Source organism: Chrysemys picta, chromosome 8, assembly GCF_011386835.1.
Source record: "Chrysemys picta bellii isolate R12L10 chromosome 8, ASM1138683v2, whole genome shotgun sequence".
Taxonomy (NCBI): Eukaryota; Metazoa; Chordata; order Testudines; family Emydidae; genus Chrysemys; species Chrysemys picta.
Genome location: NC_088798.1, coordinates 6,202,548 through 6,222,978, shown reverse-complemented (window position 1 = coordinate 6,222,978; position 20,431 = coordinate 6,202,548). Strand labels below are relative to the sequence as shown.

General features: G+C 49.6%; 1 protein-coding gene across 2 annotated transcripts in view; it reads right to left on the bottom strand.

Annotated features, from left to right (window-relative positions):
• LOC101946069 (cytochrome P450 4B1-like) overlaps nt 1-20,431 on the bottom strand; it is a 43,103-nt gene extending 22,672 nt beyond the window's left edge. The window contains exons 1-2 of one of the 2 annotated variants that reach the window (XM_065553778.1): nt 20,007-20,431; nt 18,055-18,195 (exon numbers count right to left, since the gene is read on the bottom strand). In XM_065553778.1, the coding sequence (XP_065409850.1) occupies nt 18,055-18,112 (58 nt within the window). In that variant the 5' untranslated portion in view covers nt 18,113-18,195; nt 20,007-20,431. Of the gene's footprint in view, nt 1-18,054; nt 18,196-20,006 lie in introns of those variants that run through there. The other variant, XM_065553779.1, reaches the window with a different exon arrangement.

The window sequence follows — 20,431 nt, the reverse complement described above, 5'->3', positions numbered from 1 at the left end:
ATTCTGACACAAATTTTCAGCTTTCAGCAGGAAATTTCTCAGTGAAACATGTTCTGTTTAGCCTTAAAATATCATTTTGTTTTGGTTGTTTTAGTTGAAACAAAATGACATTTTAAGTCTAAACAAATTGAAAGCTTACATTTAATTTCAGAAAGGTTGATTCAAAATGAATTTTGGTTTGGTTCCCACAGAAAAACTGAAAATTGTTGATTAAAAATTTTCAAACAGATTTTTCATTTGAAATTTCTCACAGGGGGAAAAAATGGTTTTCCAGAAAGCTCTAAGTGAAATCAAGGGTGTTTAATGATGTCACTCAGTAAAAGAAGTACTTCTTCGCACAACACAGTGTCAACCTGTGGTACTCATTGCCGGGATAATTTGTGAAGGCTAAAAGTCTAACTGGGTTCAAAAAAGAAATAGATAAGTTCATGGAGGATAGGTCCATCAATGGCTAATAACAAAGATGGTCACGGATGCAACTCTATGCTCTGGGCGTCCCTCACCTCTGACTGCCAGAAGGCGGGAGTAGACGACGTTGTCATTGGATAATTGCCCTGTTCTGTTCATAGCCTCTGAAGCACCTGGCATTGACCACTGTTGGAAGGTAGGATACTGGACTAGATTAGTGGCTCTCAACCTTACCAGACTACTGTAACCCTTTCAAGAGTCTGATTTGTGTTGCGTATCCCCAAGTTTCACCTCACTTCAAAACTACTTGCTTACAAAATCAGACATAAAAATACAAGTGTCACAGCACTTACTGAAAAATTGCTGACTTTGACATTTTTACCATATAATTATAAAATAAATCATTTGGAATATAAATACTGTACTTACATTTCAGTGTATAGTATATAAAGCAGTACAAACAAGTGTGATGGGGCAAGGCCAGATGGCTACAGTAACTAAAGTAGTGAGGAACAGGTATGTTAGCCCCAGGTCAAATAAATCCCTGGTACCATGGTAACCAAATGGCAGTTGCTACAGGTTAATCAAGACACCTGGTGCCAATTAAGATCCTTCTAGAAGGCAGTGAAGATAGCTACATTGATTGGGACACCTGAAACCAATCAAGGGCTGGCTGGAACTAGTTAAAAGCCTCCCAGTTAGTCAGTGAGGCGAGCGTGTGAGGAGCTGGGAGCAAGAGGCACAAGGAGCTGAGAGGGTGTGCTCCTGGAGGATTGAGGTGCACAAGCGTTATCAGATACCAGGAGGAAGGTCCTGTGGTGAGAATAAAGAAGGTGTTTGGAGGAGGCCATGGGGAAGTAGCCCAGGGAGTTGTAGCTGTCATGCAGCTGTTACAGGAGGCACTATAGACAGCTGCAATCCACAGGGCCCTGGGCTGGAACCCGGAGTAGAGAGCTGGCCCGGGTTCCCCCCAAACCTCCCAACTCCTGATCAGACACAGGAGGAGTTGACCCAGACTGTGGGTTCCACCAGAGGGGAAGATCACTGAGGTGAGCAAATCCACCAATAAGCACAGGACCCACCAAGGTAGAGGAGGAACTTTGCCACACAAGTCATTGTATGAAATTTTAGTTTGTACGAACTTCACTAGTGCTTTTTATGTAGCCTGTTGTAAAACTAGGCAAATATCTAGATGAGTGGATGAGACCTCTACGTACCTCTGGTTGAGAACCACTGGACTAGACGGACCAGTGGTCTGACCCAGTCTGGATGTTCTTAGGTTCTAAAGAAAAACTCTCATCCTTCTGATGAATACACTGGATAGAATGGAGCAGATATTCATTCATATTATGGCTGGATTGTATCATGCCACCTGAAATCATCCACTGCTTAGTAGGATGTGATTTAACCAGCTCTTTTGCACTGTGCTCCTCCATAGGGCAAGGATTGTTGATCTTAAATGGGCCAAAGTGGTTCCAGCGTCAGAGGCTGCTGACGCCAGGGTTTCACTATGATATTTTGAAACCTTACGTGACCATGATGGCAGATTCTGTCCGCGTGATGCTGGTAGGAACGGCCGTTGGCACTGTCATGAGTTCAAACCTCCTAGTGCTGCTTCCTGATTTAAGAGCCTTTACCTAGTAGATTAGAATGATTTAAAAACATTTAGAGTGTTCTTCCCGGTGCATGCTGGGTCGGCTCCCAGAACTGCAGCAGTGTAGGACAGTGAGCAGAAGCGAGCCCATGCTAACCCACTGCACATCTCCACAGAGTGACCTGTGATGACTTGGCAGACATTGAGCCATGTAAAAGGTGCTCCTGCCATCTCTCAGACTCCCATACAGACCAGGGTTTAACCGTGAAACTGGCTGGACCGTTAAAGATCACAGCCACCTGCCCACAGGCCCAACATCCCCAGATGCAGGAGGTGGCCCAGACCCAAGTGAATGGCTGTAACCAGGATTCTGTACTCCCAAGAAAAGTTCTCCCTTCTCATTACTCTTTTCCAATAGGATAAATGGGAACAGCTGATCACACAGATGACTCAGTGGAGCTCTTTGAACATGTCAGCTTGATGACTCTCGACAGCATCATGAAATCCACCTTCAGTTACCAGAGCAACCGCCAGACTGACAGGTCAGTACCAGGTGATGTCAAATACTGAAGAAAAGTTCTTGTTGGCCTTAAATGACTTTAAATTCAGTGCGGTGCAATTGTGTCCGAACTGGGAACTACACAGATGTGATAGAAGTAGTGGATGCATTAGCCTCTTGATCTTCATGTCACTAACACGGGAATATTGGGATCAGGGGTGCTGGGACCCACTTCACCACCTCTTACTGCCTGCCTCAGGATCTAGACGTGCTGGTGTCCTTTAAATGCAGAAGCTACTCAGGTATTGATGCCACCAGCTGATCTTTATGAGAATGAGGTGTTGTTTATTGCGGGTGGTAACAAAAGTGAGATTGTTGTTGTTTAACTGAGACAAAGGGCAAACCAAGAAATCTGTTTCCTATACAGTCAATCGTATTATAGAGCTATTCAGATCTAAGAGTAGGTAAAATCATAGTGAGTCTGATCCAGAGGTGCTGGAACCTGGGGGTGCTGGAGGTGCTCCTGCACCCGCTGGCTTGAAGTGCTTTCCATTAGATGCAGGGTTTACAGTTTGGTTCAATGGCTCTCAGCACCCCCACTACACAAATTGTTCCAGCCCCTCTGTCTGATTTTGCTCTGTTGAAGTTAGTGGGGGGGAGGGGTTGCTATGGAGTTCAATGGGATCAAGATCAGCCCTAGGTTTTCATGTGACTAGTGACATTTGGTTTCGCAATCTCACAACCCAAAAGCCTGAACTGGGAAGGCACCGAGCGCCTGCCACTCCTATTGCAATAAAGGAGAGCTGAGGGCACTTGGCACCTCATAGAACAGGGCACATGGCTTATCAGACGCTTACACTGGGGGTGCAAGGCCAGGCAGAAGTCCTGCAAGCTCAAGACATTCAACTACAAACACTCAAGTTATTCCCCGGCTGGGAACACTGCTTAGCCTTGTGCAGGCTGGCCCGAATGCTTTGGAAGGAAAAGTCCATTCTCTGAGGCAGTCTACTGCATTACTGCCTGTTCACATTGCTCTCGTGTTGGCTGAGCTTGGTCTTGCCCTAACCACACACTTACCATTAAAATCAACCATTCTGAAATCTTTGCAATCTCTCCCCCAATGCGCTCAAACTCGCTGCCCAGTCGTTATCCATCTCTCCCTTGATTCTCTCTCTGTAGTGTGACAAAGTTCCTCCTCTATCTTGGTGGGTCCTGCACTTATTGGCGGATTTTCTTGCCTCAGAGATTCACCGTGTGGGTTGGGGAACAGCCCAGAGACCTTCCCCTCTGGAAGAACCCACAGTCCACGTCAATTGGGAGGTTTGGGGGGAACCCGGGCCCGCCCTCTACTCCGGGTTCCAGCCCAGGGCCCTGTGGACTGCAGCTGTCTATAGTGCCTCCTGTAACAGCTGCATGACAGCTACAACTCCCTGGGCTACTTCCCCATGGCCTCCTCCAAACACCTTCCTTATTCTCACCACAGGACCTTCCTCCTGGTGTCTGATAACACTTGTGCTCCTCAGTCCTCCAGCAGCACACCCTCTCCCTCTCAGCTCCTTGCGCCTCTTGCTCCCAGCTCCTCACACTCTCGCACTACAAACCGAAGTGAGCTCCTTTTAAAACCCAGGTGCCCTGATTATCCTGCCTTAATTGATTCTAGCAGCTTCTTCTTAATTGGCTCCAGGTGTCCTAATTAGCCTGCCTGCCTTAACTGGTTCTAGCAGGTTCCTGATTACTCTAGTGCAGCCCCTTCTCTAGTCACTCAGGGAACAGAAAACTACTCATCCAGTGACCAGTATATTTGCCCTCTACCAGACTCCTGTACCCCAATGGTCTGGGTCTGTCACAGTAGTGACAACTTATATATCCAAACGGTCATGGACCTCAGCTTGATGGTGCATCTGAGAGTCCAGACGCCTCTGCATCACAACCATCTCGTTTACTGGCTCAGTTCTCAAGGGCGTCGATTCCGCAAGGCCTGCAGATTAGCACATCACCATATGGGTATTTCCCACTATCCTCTTCTCACCTCTCATTAAGGATTTGAGCCAGGCTCCAAGATAAGCCCTAGTCTACAATGCAGACCTATGTCGGTATAACTACGGCACTCAGCGATGTGGAAAATCCACACCCCTGAGCAAGGTAGTGTGATGGGGCAAGGCCAGATGGCTACAGTAAAGTAGTGAGGAACAGGTATGTTAGCCCCAGGCTAAACAAATCCCTGATTCCATGGTAACCAAATGGCAGTTGCTCCAGGTTAATCAAGACATCTGGGGCCAATTAAGATCCTTACCTGAAGCCAATCAAGGACTGGCTGGAACTAGTTAAAAGCCTCCCAGTTAGTTAATGAGGTGTGGGTGTCAGGAGCTATAGGAGGGAGCTGTGCTGTTGGAGGAACGAAGTAGTACGAATCCATACCAGGTGCAAGGAAGGAGGTAATTGTGAAGAAGATATTGAGTGGGGGCTGCTGTGGGGAAGTAGCCCAGGGAATTGTACACATCCTATTTCCAAAAAGTCAGCTTTCATAGCTGCTAATTTTAGGGTCCCTGGGCTGGAGCCCGGGTTAAAGGCCGGCCTGGGCTCCCCCCTCCCCTCCCTGATTAATCACTGATACTGGGAGACAACAGAGACTGTGCGAGGGAGGGCTGCTTCTCCTTGCCTCCCTTGCTGGCTTATGATGAAAATGGCTCAGTAGACTGTGACCCTTGCCTCTAGAGAGAGAAGGGCTATGTGGAGGGTCACAGTGAGCCTCTGAGGCTAGCAAAATCCGTCAGGAAATGCAGGACCCATGGGGTCAAGGACTGAACTTTGTCACAGTAGTTATACTGACCTAACTTGTGGTGTAGACAGCCCTAAGTCAATGGGAGGTCTTCTCCCATCGATATAGTTACCGCCTTTCAGGGAGGTGGAGCACCTACACCAACGGGAGAAGCGCCTGTCGGTGTAGGTAGTTCAGGCACCTCTTTATGTCCCCCGGAAGCCACGCAGAGTGATCCATCTCATTTCAGAAAGTATGAGAATCAAAGAGTTCTGATTCCCGGGTATTTTGGGATCCATTGGGGTTCTGGAGAATCACAGTGCACATATCGCTCCAAATGAGATATAATTACTTTAATGTTTTCCTGATGCAGATAAAGTGATCAGAGAAAGAAAGGAGTTCCTTAAAGATGAGCGACAGCTTGAAAAGATCCAGAGGAGGTGCCACCTGGACTTTCTGGACATCCTTCTGAGTGCTAAAGTGAGTGTTGCAAGAACTGATCGGAGCCAAGTACACGAGGCTTTCAAGTAGCAGCACTGAGAGAGGCCTGGGCATTGTGGACAGCAGCGTCCGAAAAATATATTTTTCGTTCAGGGAAAAGGTTAAAATTGATTGGCCGGATTCATCAATGTTCAGAAGCATAGTTTTGACACAAGGGATGGATTCTGCCCCAACTCTGTGGCTGCAGAACTTGGCAGTATACAGAGCCCTGTGTGCATAGTTAAAGCCTTTTTCATGTGCAGTTTGGGTTATAAACCACACTTAGTCCCAGTTACCTAAAGTAAAGTCACTGGCAAGACATAAGCAGACTCCTGTAGATCGAAAGAGTGATCGTTTTATAGAAATGATCATTTTAACTCAGCAATGATTGGGTGGCAATGTAATTATGCAGGACTGTGCATACCATTTAAGCCTGGAGCTCACAGCCCCACCGACCTGAGCATTGCCCCGGCGGCGGAGCGAGCGAGCTGCGGCTGCGTGGGAGGGGGGACAGCAGGGGAGGGGCCGGATGTGGCCCGAGGGCCGTAGTTTGTGCAAACCTGATTTAAGCTCAGCTTTGTATTAGGCTGGGGAAGCTCTAGGAGGAGAGAGAAATTTCCACCCGCTGCTGCACTGTGCAGGGGGTACTAGTAAGTCCATTGCTATATCCCTTCTAAGGGATGCCATGTGTCTCCCTTGGTGCATCACGCCCTTTCCACGGGCTAGTGAAGGGGGAGGGGACAAGCATGTCCCAGCTTCCTCCTTACCACTCATCCTCCCTCCATGAGGTTTCTTGTCCTCCAGAGGGAGCAAGCAGGAAGCAGTATCTGCATTCGAGGGACAGCAAGGCCTGCAGCTGTACCTGTCTGCATCCCAGGAGTTCATTGCACATGCGGGGTTCCTTACGTTTCTCCCCAGCCTAAAGGGAAGGTCTGCAGAGGGGCTAGATTCTGACACAAGGGGTGAAGGAGGGACGGGAGAGAGTAAGGAGACTTCCTCTTCCTCTCCCAAGGTCATGCAGTGTCAGTCAGTAGCAGAACCCAAGTCTCCCAATGTAGTGTCCTAGCCACTAGATAACACTGCCACCCCAACAAGAGACTCTGCTGATTGTCAGGGTACGACTGTTTGGGAAATCTGTACGATTTGTGGATTCAGTGTGAGATTATGGACTCTCTGGGCATATCTTTAGCAAGCAGCAAACTCCATTTTGAATGTGGGGGCTTTGAGTGCTGTCTTCTCTGTTCCCTCTTTACCTCCAGGTTGGACTGAAATTCTGACAGGGCTGACAATAGAGGGCCGTTAACTCAGGATGGTCCTCTAGTCAAATACAAACATATTAAACAATAGTCTAGATCTCAACCAGGAAAACTGGTTTGTCAGTCAGAACAATGAAGTTGCCTAGTAGAGGTCTATCATTTGTTAAGGCTGTTCCAGGAGTCACTTGACCAAGGACCTGAAAGGTTAGAAAAGGACTCACAGGGAGATGACTGAGAGCTGCAGAGGAGTTTTGGGCAGGAGAGGGAGAGGGGATGGAGTGGCCAAGGGCAGAATCGGAGAGCTGGGTGGAGACAGCTCCATGTTTCGGAACACAAGGCAGGCACTGAGACAAGAAGGACTCCAGACATTAAGATGAGGACAGTGCCTGGACTCTGTTCAGACTCTGGAGGCTTAGGACACCCAGGGGATTCCACGGCTGGATCCCCTCACGGCAGTCTGGTGAGTAAGCAAGAGGAGGGGCTCAGGTGGAGGTGTGACAAATGTGCCTCTTACAAAAGACCACTAAAAGAAAGGAGAGATGGCTCTATCATCCACGGAATATACACTACATCTAGCCATCAAGTTACACCTACCTTCCAAATACACTCCTTGTAAATCATTACTGTCTCACACACACAATTGTCCGCTGACACTAGAGTGTGCTCAAACAGGTTGCCTTAATTCGTCAAAGAAATGTGACTACCGAGGAACAGTCACATGCCAGTGCATCTGTGGTTATGTGAAGGGGCTGTGATTCTTTAATCGTTTAAACTCAAGTGTATCGTATTATTTAACTAGAACATACAGCATAAGCTACCAATTAGTTGGCAGATACAAAATGAGTAACATACCATAGAGATACCTAGCAAATATTAAGATCCCAGTAAAACTTTCTGGAGAAGACTGGCTGCAGTCTGCGTCATTCCTTCTGCTTCTTGAAAGACCATTTAAATCACCCTTGGACTTTAATACAAATTATCTCTATTTGTCTTAGGTTCTACCTAAACTATCACTAGTTACATAACAAACAAAGAAACCAACTAGGTGGAAAGCTGCTATGTTCAGTAACTGATGGATCAGTTTTCCTGGTCACTCCAAGACTCTGGGTTTAATGTGGATTTTTCTGTATGCTTTGAAAAACATGTCATCTTCCAATTAGAAGTACATTTCTGGCCTTTATGGAGGTAAAGGGCTGTAAATGCAAGCACATTTTGAGTCAGATCTTCAGCTCAGTTTTTGGTCCTTTCTGTCTGTGAGGCTATAGAAATATTCCTGCTGATAACCTCACAGTTTATATTGAAACAAGAAAAGGACACAAGGAACCGCTAAATATTTCATTGCTCTTTGCACTATAGGCCCAATTCAGCCCTGGTGCAAACAGGGTGCGTACACCAAATGTGGCTCTGTATGTTTGTAGAATTTCAGTATACCTCCCTGGGGCTTTAATGCAAGAGGTCAGAGAAGTAGCTGATCTGGTAAAACACACTCATTGAGGAATGTGACTGATTTGCTTCAATAAGCCATAAAAAACCCACCTCCTCACATTTCAGAGCATGGGTCAGGTGATGTGGGCTTTTGTTGTGGGGCTAAATATTGAAGTATAGATATTTGGTGTCAGGCTGCAACTTTAGCTCTGAAACCCTCCCCCTTTATGTGGTCTCCAAGCCTGGGCTCCAGCCTGAGCCCAAACATCTACACTACAATTTTATATTGCAACATGCTCCAGCCTGAGTCAGCTGATCCAGGCCAGCCAAAGCCACGCCACGCCACGGGGCTTTCAACACTTGTAGTACTGACAGACCCCAGTTGTCGATGGGCAGGATCAAACCTGGGACCTCTGGAGCTAAATGCTTCAGCCTCTACTGCATGAGCTGAAAGCCACACAGCTGCTAAATAAGGCTGTAGAGCAGACTTATTAATCTCTCTCTAAATGGTCTGGGTGCCACTAGATGGGACAGAACACCACACCCGGAGATGTGTGGGTTAGAGACATAAAAAACGGTTACTCACCTTCTCGTAACTGTTGTTCTTCGAGATGTGTTGTTCATGTCCATTCCAAGCAGGTATGTGTGCGCCGCGTGCATGCCAGCCGGAAGATTTTACCATAGCAGCGTCCGTAGGGTCAGCTCCGGCGCCCCCTGGAGTGGCGCCTTCATGGCGCTGTATATAGAGGCCAGCCGACCCTCCACCCCCTCTGTTCCTTCTTGCCAATACTCTGACAGAGGGGCAGGAGGGCGGGTATTGGAATGGACATGAACAACACATCTCGAAGAACAACAGTTACGAGAAGGTGAGTAACTGTTTTTTCTTCTTCGAGTGATTGTTCATGTCCATTCCAAGCAGGTGACTCACAAACCTGAACCTAGGCAGTGAGGTCGGAGGTCACTGCAGACTGGAGTACTGCGCGGCCAAAGGCAGCATCATCTCTGACCTGGTGCATGATGGCATAGTGCGCTGTAAAGGTGTGGATTGAGGACCAGGTGGCGGCTCTACAAATTTCCTGCGCCGGGACCTGGGCCAGAAACGCAGCAGAAGAGGCCTGCGCTCTTGTGGAGTGGGCCGTGATAGGCGGGGCTGGTATATTGGCCCGACTGTAGCACTCCTGGATGCAGGTTCTGATCCAAGCCGAGATTCGCTGTGACGAGACCGGGAGCCCTTTCATCCTGTCGGCGAGGGCGACAAAAAGTTGGGTTGATTTCCTGAAGGATCTTGTCCTTTCGATATAGAACGCGAGAGCCCTGCGAACGTCCAGGGAATGCAGCCTATGCGTCTTCACAGAGGAGTGCGGTTTTGGATAAAACACCGGGAGAAAAATGTCTTGACCCATGTGAAATGGGGAAATCACCTTAGGGAGGAACGCTGGGTGCGGCCTGAGTTGGACCTTGTCCTTGTGGAAGACGGTGTATGGAGGTTCAGATGTCAGAGCTCTGAGTTCCGACACTCTCTGGGCTGATGTGATTGCCACCAAGAACGCGACCTTGTATGAAAGATACAACAGCGAGCATGAAGCCAGCGGCTTGAAGGGGGGGCCTGTGAGGACGGACAGGACTAAATTGAGGTCCCACGCAGGGACGGGTTGACGAATGTGCGGGAACAACCTGTCAAGGTCCTTGAGGAAGCGACCAACGAGTGGGTTTGCAAACACTGAGGTACCCCCCACTCCAGGGTGGAACGCCGAGATGGCGGCAAGGTGTACTCGAACCGAAGAGAGAGTCAGTCTCAGGTGTCTGAAATATAGTAAATAGACCAGGATAAGAGGGATCGGAGCGAGCAAGGGAGCATGACCTCGTTGTGTGGCCCAAAGCGAGAAGCACTTCCACTTGGCCAAGTATGTGGTCCTTGTTGAAGGCTTCCTGCTGCCAAGGAGGACCTGCCTGACCTGATGAGAGCATTGCATCTCCACAGGGTTTAGCCATGGAGCATCCAGGCTTTAAGGTGGAGTGACTCCAGGTTCGGATGAAGGAGGCGACCGCGATCCTGTGTGATCAAGTCCGGTAGTAAGGGCAACCTGAGGGGCACCCGCATAGACATGTGCAGGAGAGACGTGTACCAGTGCTGGCGCGGCCACGCCGGCACTATCAGGATGAGCCAAGCGTAATCTCTGCGGGCCTTGAGGATTACTCTGTGAAACATGGAAATCGGGGGAAAGGCGTAAAATAGCCCGTCTGCCCAAGAGAAGAGAAAGGCATCTGTTAGAGACCCCGGACTGCGTCCCATGAGGGAGCAGAATTGATGACACTTCCTGTTCTCGCTGGAGGCAAACAGGTCCACCTGGGGATGACCCCAGAGTCGGAAAATTGAGAGTACTATATCCCAGCGGATAGACCACTCGTGACCCTGGAACGAGCGGCTGAGGGCGTCCGCAAGCCCGTTGAGCATCCCCGGGAGGTAGGACGCTGTCAGGTGAATTACGTTCTGTACGCAAAAGTCCCATAATGCGAGGGCCTCCCGGCACAGGGGAGAGGAGCAAGCACCACCCAGTTTGTTGATATAGAACATCGCTTGAGTGTTGTCCATAAGGACAGAAATGCACCTGCCTGCCAGCTGGGATTTGAAGGCTATGCATGCGAGGCGCACCACTCGTAATTCCCTGACATTGATGTGCAACGAAAGATTCTCTCATGACCAAAGGCCTTGGGTTCTGAGGCTGCCCAGATGTGCACCCCATCCCCGATCCGATGCGTCCATTACCAGGGAAAGGGAGGGCTCGGGGTCGAGGAAAGGCACTCCCACGCAGACCTCCCGCGGGTCGAGCCACCATTGAAGGGAATCCAACACCAGACGAGTTAATGTTACCACTGATTCTAGGGAGTCCCTGACTGGCCGATAAACTCCTGCCAACCAGGACTGGAGTGGGCGCAGTCTAAGTCTTGCGTGTCTCACCATGTAGGTACATGCCACCATGTGCCCTAGTAATTTGAGGCAGTTTCTTGCTGTGGTGGTCGGGTAACGTTGGAGGCCGAGAATAATGTTGGACATAGTCTGGAATCTGGCCTCTGGGAGATATGCCCTGGCATGTGTCGAGTCCAGAACTGCCCCATGAATTTGATTTTTTGGGTTGGAGATAGTGTGGACTTGGCCTCATTGAGTAAGAGGCCGAGTGAGCGGAAGGTGTGCCTGGTAAAGACCACCTGAGCCTCCACCTGCGCCTTGGTCCTGCCCTTGATGAGCCAATCGTCCAGGTAGGGAAACACCTGAATCCCCTGCCTGCGCAGGAAGGCTGCCATGACTGCCATGCACTTCGTGAAGACCCTTGGGGCTGCTGACAGACCAAAGGGCAGAACCGTAAATTGTAGATGAGCATTGCCCACGACAATCCTGAGGTAACGCCTGTGCTGAGGGATTATTGCAATGTGAAAGTTTGCGTCCTTTAAGTCGAGGGCGGCACACCAGTCTCCTGGATCCATGGAAGGAATGATGGAGGACAGGGAGACCACGCGGAACTTGAGCTTCTTTACAAACTTGTTGAGACGCTGCAAGTCCAGAATAGGTCTGAGGCTCCCTTTTGCTTTTGGTATTAGGAAATAGCGAGAATAAAACCCCCTGCCCCATTGCTCCTGAGGAACCTCCTCTACTGCCCCTGATGTGAGGAGGGATTGAACTTCTTGAAGTAGAAGTTGCTCATGAGAGGGGTCCCTGAAGAGGGACGGGGAGGGGGGCTGGTGGGGCGGGAGGGAGGAGAACTGGATAGAATATCTCCTCTCTACCGTGCGAAGCACCCAAGCGTCCGATGTGATCCGGGCCCACGCACGATAGAAGGGGGACAGACGTGACGAGAAGGTAAGGTTGGACGGATCCAGGGTTCTGACTGGGAGGTCGTCCTCGACCAAGCCATCAAAATGGTGATCTAGGCCCCTGTGTAGGCCTTGGTTGGGCAGATGACTGGCCAAAGGGCTGCTGTTGTTGGCTCCTGCCCGTCCTTGCCCTTCTGCGCAAGGCATCCCCTCGATTTTGAGGCTGGTACGGCCATGGGGCCTGTGGTGGCCTGAACTGCCTACGCTGGGTGACCGGGGTGTGTAGGCCTAATGAACGGAGGGTGGTCCGTGAATCCTTTAGGTTATGAAGCCTCTTATCTGTCTTCTCCGAGAAGAGCGTGGGCCCTTTGAAGGGGAGGTCTTGGATCGTTTGTTGGACCTCATAAAGGAGGCCGGAAACTTGAAGCCAGGCTCCGCGCCTCATGACCAGACCAGTCGCCAACGTACATGAGGCTGAATTGGTCGCGTCCAAGGCCGCCTGGAGGGAAGCCCGGGTAATCAATCTCCCCTCTTCAACCAGGGCTGAAAACTCGGTTCGCGACTCCTGTGGACAAAGCCGAGCACGTGTTGTGTCCATACCGGCTCACTATGGCTTGCTGATTGGCAATGCGCAACTGCAGGCCCCCCTTTGAATATACCTTGTGCCCGAACAGGTCCAACTTTTTGGCCTCTCTCTTTTGGGGGTAGCTCCCTGGAACCCTTGGCGTTCCCTCTGGTTGGCCGCATCTACCACTAGGAAGTCCGGGGGAGGGTGTGTATAAAGATGTTCATAGCCCCTTGGATGGAACAAAATATTGCCTCTCAGTCCTTTTAGCCGTAGGGGCCAATGAGGCTGGAGTTTGCCACAAGGTGTGGGTTGTGTCCGTAATGGTCTTTATGAGAGGTAGGGCTACCCTGGATGGGCCCGATGGGGTCAGGATGTCCACCACCGGATCTGTATCCACCTTGATCTCCTCAGTCTGGATCGAGAGGCTCTGGGCTGCTCGAGTAAGCAGCTGTTGGAGGATCCTATTGTCCTCTAGGGCTGGTGCCGCTGAAGTTCCCGCTACTGCCTCATCCGGAGATGAGGAGGAAGAGATCCTCTGAAGAGAGCCTTCATCTACCCCCTCTCCCTCTACGAGGGCCTGCGGCACACGGTACTCAGGCTGCGCGGCCGGTGCGGGCTCAGGATGCGGCACCGCGGCCAGTACCTGGGTCGACACCGAGCGACGAGGCATGCTGGACGGTGCCTGCGGCGTTGGGAGCAAGGTCCCCGTCGGTGCCGTTGTCTGGATAGGCGGTGCCGTGTCCCTTTGTGGCACACTCCTGTCAGACGGCGGTGCAGGTGAGGGTGGCATTAGCGGCGGGGCCGCCGACGTCGAAGAGACAGATGCGGCTCGTGAGCGGGGTCCATACGCCTAACCCACTGACTGGTGGTAGGCCCCCGGCATCCAGAACGGCCACTGTGGGGGCGGTCGCCACTGCTGCTGCCACTGCGGTGGGTACGGTTGGGTACTCGTACGCGAGGACGATCGCCTACTCCTCGATCTGTTAGAGCGGTACGAGTCCACCTCCGAGTCCGAAGTCTCTGAGTAGGAGGACATAGGAGGTGCGGTACCCACTGTCGCCGAAGAGGGTGCTGTCTGCACCGGTGCCGCTAGAGTGGCGCGGTGCGGGGAGCGCGGCGAGAGCATTGCCGGTTTGCCCCTAGATTGATAATGGGGTCGAGCAGTAGCCGGAGGTTCTCTGCACTGGTGCGGCGACGCCGGCACTGGGAGGCTCAAGAGGTCTGAGGCGGCCTCGAACGCCTCCGGCGTCAATGGGAGGCGCACTTCCTCCATCATATCCGAGGATCTAGGCCTGTCCGGACTCGACCGTACCCTCCCGGGGGAGGAGTCAACGGGATGGCTGAATGGGTATGCGGCGCGGACTGTCCTGTAGCATTCGAGGACGGCGCCGGCCCCTTAGAGTCCCGGTGGAGGGAATGTTCCCTCACAGGCCTCTTCTTTTTAACCGGCACTGGCGATGGGGAACGATGTCTCATCGAGGCTGGTTTCTTGTGTGCCAATTCTCTCCGGTGCCGGGGTTTGGAGGCCTTGGCCTCACGACTCATCGCCAGTGCCGGGGCACTACGCACCGAGGATAAAGTGCTGGGTGCCGGCTCGGTAGGCCCAGGATTTGATTGCGGCCTCAGGGCCGCCTCCATTAGGAGGACTTTAAGTCTCTGCTCTCTATCTTTGACAGTCCTGGGGCGAAAAGCCCTGCAAATAGTGCACTTATCTCTTTGGTGGCTCTCCCTTAGGCACGAAGAGTGCGGGTCACTCTTCGGCATGAATTTCCCGCAGTCCCGGCAGAGTTTGAACCCTGGGGACCCGGGCATGCCCCAGCGGGGCGACAAAAACTTGGGGAAACCCCCCCAACTACTAACTAACTAAGCTAACACTAAACAACAAACTAACTAACTATTTACAACAATGACGGAACACTGCCACGATTGCTGAAGAGCAAGCGAAGTTCCAGCTAGCCGTCACCGGCGGTAAGAAGGAACTGAGGGGGTGGAGGGTCGTCTGGCCCCTATATACAGCACCATGAAGGCGCCACTCCAGGGGGCGCCGAAGCCGACCCTATGGACGCTCCTATAGTAAAATCTTCCAGCTGGTGTGCATGCGGCACGCACATACCTGCTTGGAATGGACATGAACAATCACTCGAAGAAGAACTAGAGTTTCCTGGATCTTCAAGCAGTAGTCTAACTTCCAATACATAATCATAGTGTAGCACCTCCTGTTGGGAACTTATTTATCATAACACTATGTTTCCACAGCATCTGGGCCCCAATCAGGCCCCTACCTCAGCTGGGGCCTCTTGGCATTATTGTAGTACAAATGATAATATTTCAGCCTTCCAGATACGAGAGGGGGTGAGGACATCAGATAAGGATACAGCAGGAGCGTCAATTTCTCATGAGATCCATAGAGAAGATCTGAGAGCCTGAATCCTGCTCAACTTATATTTGGAAAGCTAAACTGCTCACAAGATCACATTAGAATTTGTTTAATACTCGCTATTTAATGCAGCATCAGTGACACGCCTGTGAAATCTCAAGATAACTGAGATAGATACAAGTTGGTAAAAGGTTTCACACTTGAATTGAATCTGGACAAACAGGGCAGATCACTCATGCGGATGAAATTGCTCACTGAACATTTGAGATCCTGGTTCTGCCACACACCTTTCTGCAGTACGGCGCAAATTGCATACACAAGGAAGTTGTCCTGCTTTGACTATGCTGGTAAGCAGTGTTTTTCAACCTGAGGGTAGGGAAGAAAAATCCTGTAATGGCAGACAACACATTTTATTTGGTAAAACTTGGTAATCTAATCATAGGTATATTATGACCATATCTCAGATGAGGATATGCAGTAGAGAACATTATTTGAAGAAAGGGGTATGTTATTTGAAAACCACATAGAATGAAATAGCCCCCCCTAGTGTCAGGTACAGGTATATCTGCATAAGAGTACTCTATACTAGCATAGCTACTCCCATATTGGAAGGGGAATAACTACAAAGATGATAAATAAAAATTAATAACTTGTCCCCAGGCCCACTTCCCTTTTCATATCTTGGGTTAATCATACAGAAGAATGATCAGAGCTGTGACTGCAGAGCTAATGCACAGGCTATTTTGACAGCATTATTCAATCAAAATTAAGCCTATTGTATTTCACACCCCTGCCCTGGGGATATTAGTGTCAGTGAAGTTTCTTCAGGGGTAGGTGAATCTCGTTCTTGGAGCAGACATATTTTCCTTGGGGGATTTCGCTGGATCCGGTGAGAGTTTGAAGCAGAGGAGGGTGAGGGCAAGAGCCACCTTCACCTCGTTTATTGTAACAGAATTAGAGGAACCATTAGAAAAGGGATAGAGAATAAAACAGAAAATATCCAATGCCACTATATAAATCTACCTTGAATACTCCATACAGTTCTGGTCGCCCCATCTCAAAAAAGATATTTTAGGATGGGAAAAGGTACAGAGAAGGGAAACAAACATAGTTAGTGGCATAGAACAGCTTGCACAGGAGGAGAGATTATAAAGACGGGGACTGTTCAGCTTAGAAAAGAGGTGACTGAGGAGTGAGGTGATAGAAGTTTATAAAATCATGACTGGTGTGCAGAAAGTGAAGCAGGAAGTGTTATTTCCCCCTTTACATAACACAAGACTCAGGGGGTCACCTGATGAAATTAATAGGCAGCAGGTTTAATACAAACATAAGGAAGTCCTTGTTCACCCCAAACACAGTCAGCCTGTGGAACTTGTTGCCAGGGGATGTTTTGAGGCCAAAAGTCTAACTACATTTAAAACATAGTTTAGATAAGTTCATGCAGGATAGGTCCATCAATGGCTATTAGACAGGACGGCCAGGGATGCAACCCCATGCTCTGGGTGTCCCTAAACCTCCAACTGCCAGAAGTTGGTCCTGGGTGACAGGGGATGAGTCACTCGAAAAATCACCCAGTTCTGTCCACTGCCTCTGAAGCATCTGACACTGGCCTCTGTGTGAAACAAGATACTGGGCTAGATGGACCATCAGTTTGATCTAGTATGTCCATTCTTATGTTCTTATAAATAAGAATGAGGAAAGCATTCTATGCAACATCGAGTGAGTTTCAAATACATGTTACTTCCCTTTTTTGTGTAACTGGCAACGTGAAAACAGGCACTCACCTCTTCAGTGCCTCCTAATGGCTACAGGTGGTACCACCAGTCTTTTCTCATTCCTGGTGCCTCTGCAGGCTGCCAGACAACCATGGCAGGTCTTCTATGACTTGGCACTCCAAGCCATAGCCACAAACTCTGAATGACCCTTTCAGGGTATTAAAGAATCTAGTAAATAAACAGGCTATTTGCTCTCCAGCCTCAGGTCTGGACCTTTTAAATTCAGCCCTTTGTTTGGGCTCCCATACAAGTCTCACCCCTTTCTGGGGTTTAAACCATTTTAACTGTGGCCAGTAAGGGAACCTGGCTCACCCACTTCTCCAGGTTACAGCCCAGAGCCCCTATGCACAGCAGCCATGTACTGCCCACTCCAAACCATCGCTGATATTTCCCTGGGCTTTTTCTAACCAGGCCCTTTATCTCCGCCCTAGCTCAGGGCCAGCGTCCCCAGATTCCTCTCTCTGCAATCCCAACTGTGCAGGTTCAGCCAGCCATGAGCTCCACCTATTGTCAGGCCCCTATGGCCATAGAGGGGCACCCGCCTTCTCTTCTCTGGTTCCAGCCAGGGACTGCCCCACCAAGGCCAGGCAGCTCCTTTCATCTGGGCAATCGGGGCCCTGATTGGTGTTGCTAGTCCCTTGAGGACCAGACCCCTGTTGTTTTCCAAAATGGCTGATCCAGAGAGTCCTCTCTATACAAACCTGCAGTAGCCAACTTCAGTGCTTTTTTCTTCCTACACTAGAAATAGAGAACAACGGAAGACTCTGGGATGTCATGTAGGAGATGTTCTGTGCTGCTTTTCCTGGGAACAACTTAGATACTATGGTGGTGGGTGCTCTAGGAAACCCTAAGATAGACACATTTCTGAGGGTACAGGTGTTTGGTTCCCATTTCCCGTTGTGGGTGAGTATAGAAAGTACTCCAATTTAACGCTGAAGAGTTACGCATTTCGGAAGGGTATAAAGGAGGGAATTGCAATAATCGAAAGAAGAGAGAAGCAGGAAGAAGAGTCTGAATGGTTCTCTGTGGAAATAACACTTGGCCTTTGCAGTGGGAGAGAGCATCAAGTGCGAACCTTTCTGAACTAAGCTCCAATGACCGTACCTCCATGGCCAAACACAGTGTTGGCATAATCAGGGTGGTTGACTGTTAAGGCAGCCATGAAACCTCCAATCCATCTGGGGTAGGCATGGGGTACTTTTTTGCCCAAAACAGCAACTTGTTTAATTCTCCACCTTGATAAATCTGCAATGATAGTGAAAAGAGAGTGAGGGACAGCTTAGGGAGAAAGGGGTGAAATCACCTCAGCGTGGAAAGTCTGTACAAGGCCATCTGGGCCGCTCGAGGCCTCTCTGTGGGAAATAGGGAGCAGGTGGAGTGGATTTGCAATGAGGGGCTCTGCCCCTCGAGATGGAGGGAAGATGCCATGCTGGCCCCAAAGTGGCTGGGGTAGAGAGGACCAAAATCTACACACAGTGGCTACGCAGTTCCAGAGGGAGCAGCATTGCAGCTTTGTCTCCTTTGCAAATCACAATGGTAAAGCTTAACACTCCCCTTGCACTGGGGAAATGAGGCAGCTGCTTGGAAAATTTGCTATTTTTTTCAGAGAAATGTCAAAAATTAAACGTTGTCAACATTTTCCTCTGAATCTTTTAAATAAAAAACTGAAACCCCAAACCTGAAAATGTTGGGGGTGCTTGAAAGCTGTTTTAAGTTACAATTCTTAGGTTTACAAAAATTTCAGCTTAAAAAACAGTTTCTGGTTTTGCATTAAAAAAGGAACACCGTCAAAAATGAATTTCCCCTGCAAAATTTTTGCTTTAGACAAAAAGTCGTTTTTTTTGGCCAAAATTGCATGTTGATGAAAAAATGTTGACATTGCAAGAGGCAAAGCAGGGCAGAACCAGGCTCAACATTTTAAACCAGCGACACTCAGACCTCAGTGCGTCAGGAGCCAAATTAGCCATCAACATTCCCCAAAAGAGCCACAGTAGTGAGAATTCATTGCTTCATTTACTATAGTACTATAGATTCATCTTTAAACAGTATGACAGGGGAATATTTAATTTATATCTCTTTATCTATTATTATTATTATTTATTATTCTCATAGCAAAATGACTGACCAAGTATTATTATTTTATCAACTACAATTGGTTAATAACTCAGTAAAAGCATCCTGATTGGTTAATAACTTAGATTGATTAATAGTTAAATCACACAGTAGTTTAATATCATGTGCTGCAAAGATCTACAGGGGACACATTAAAGAGACACTTGCAGATTGAAAGTTTGAGTATCACTATATTAAAGATGTATTTGATGTCAATCTGTTTGAGTTTTGGTGAGGTGAACATTACAATTGGATACAAAACTGCATAAAGTCCCAAATGGCTGCATCATGAAATGCTGAAAATGTTTGAAATAAAAATTCCCCATATTCGCACACACAGCAGAGCTTAGTAGCTGTGAAAACAAACTCAAACCTACTTCCTACAGAGAAGATGCCTCTTTTTTAAAGTTTTTCCTATTAAATTTGATCACCAAAGTCCTGATCTTGGAAAGGACGTTTAACTCTAAACCGGTGAGTAACCCGTGTCAAGTCAATGGGACTATCTGTTTGCTTAAAGGACTGGAACTGAAAAATGGACACAATTCTTACTGTGGCTGCATTTTTATTTGTCCCTGTAGCGAGGCGGTCTGGCTCCCCGCCGCCCCAGAGGGGGACGAGCCTCTCTGGACACCAAAGTGGGCGGAGCCAGGAAACCCTACGCCTGCCCCTCAGAGGTCAGGGCGAAGGACAGGAAGTATAAAAGCCCGACCCCAGAGCTCACTTGACTCTCAGGCACCGGAGTGACTAGACACTTGTGGCGTAGCTCCCGGTGGGGAGACCACGGAGATCAGCGGCCGACCCGAGGACTGGCCAGACCAGCCAACGCCTGATGGTAGCCCGAGCCCAGAGATGCTGCCAAACCTACCACTCGCCCATTCCCTCAAGGGAATGCCAGGCCTACCACGTGCCAATTACCCTGAGGAGCTGCCAACCCTACCACTCACCAGCTATCCCGAGGAGTCCATGGTGTGTGACCCCGTGGAGGATGCCGTCCGGATCCAGGAACCTCTAGAGAGGGAGAAAGGAAGTAGCCCTGGGGTAGCCGCCCCGAGTCCGGCTGCAACACTGCCAGAGCCAAGGTCAGTGTGTTGTGGTCAGGATCCCCACAGACACAGCAGCGGGTCTTCTGCCGCGGCTAGGGCCCCGGGCTGGGACACAGTGGAGTGGGTGGGCCTGCTTGCCCCCTGCCACCCACCTCGCGGGTGGCCGTCTCCCCCTCTCCCCGGCCACTCAGAGCCAGGAGCCTGGGGTTTGCTGTTCAACCTGTTTGCTCAGCCCCTGCCTGAGGGCCTGAGCCACTGATTGTTTGTTGCCCTGCCCTGATCCAGGACCTGGACCTGCTAATATTGAACTGTTTGCTCAGCCCCTG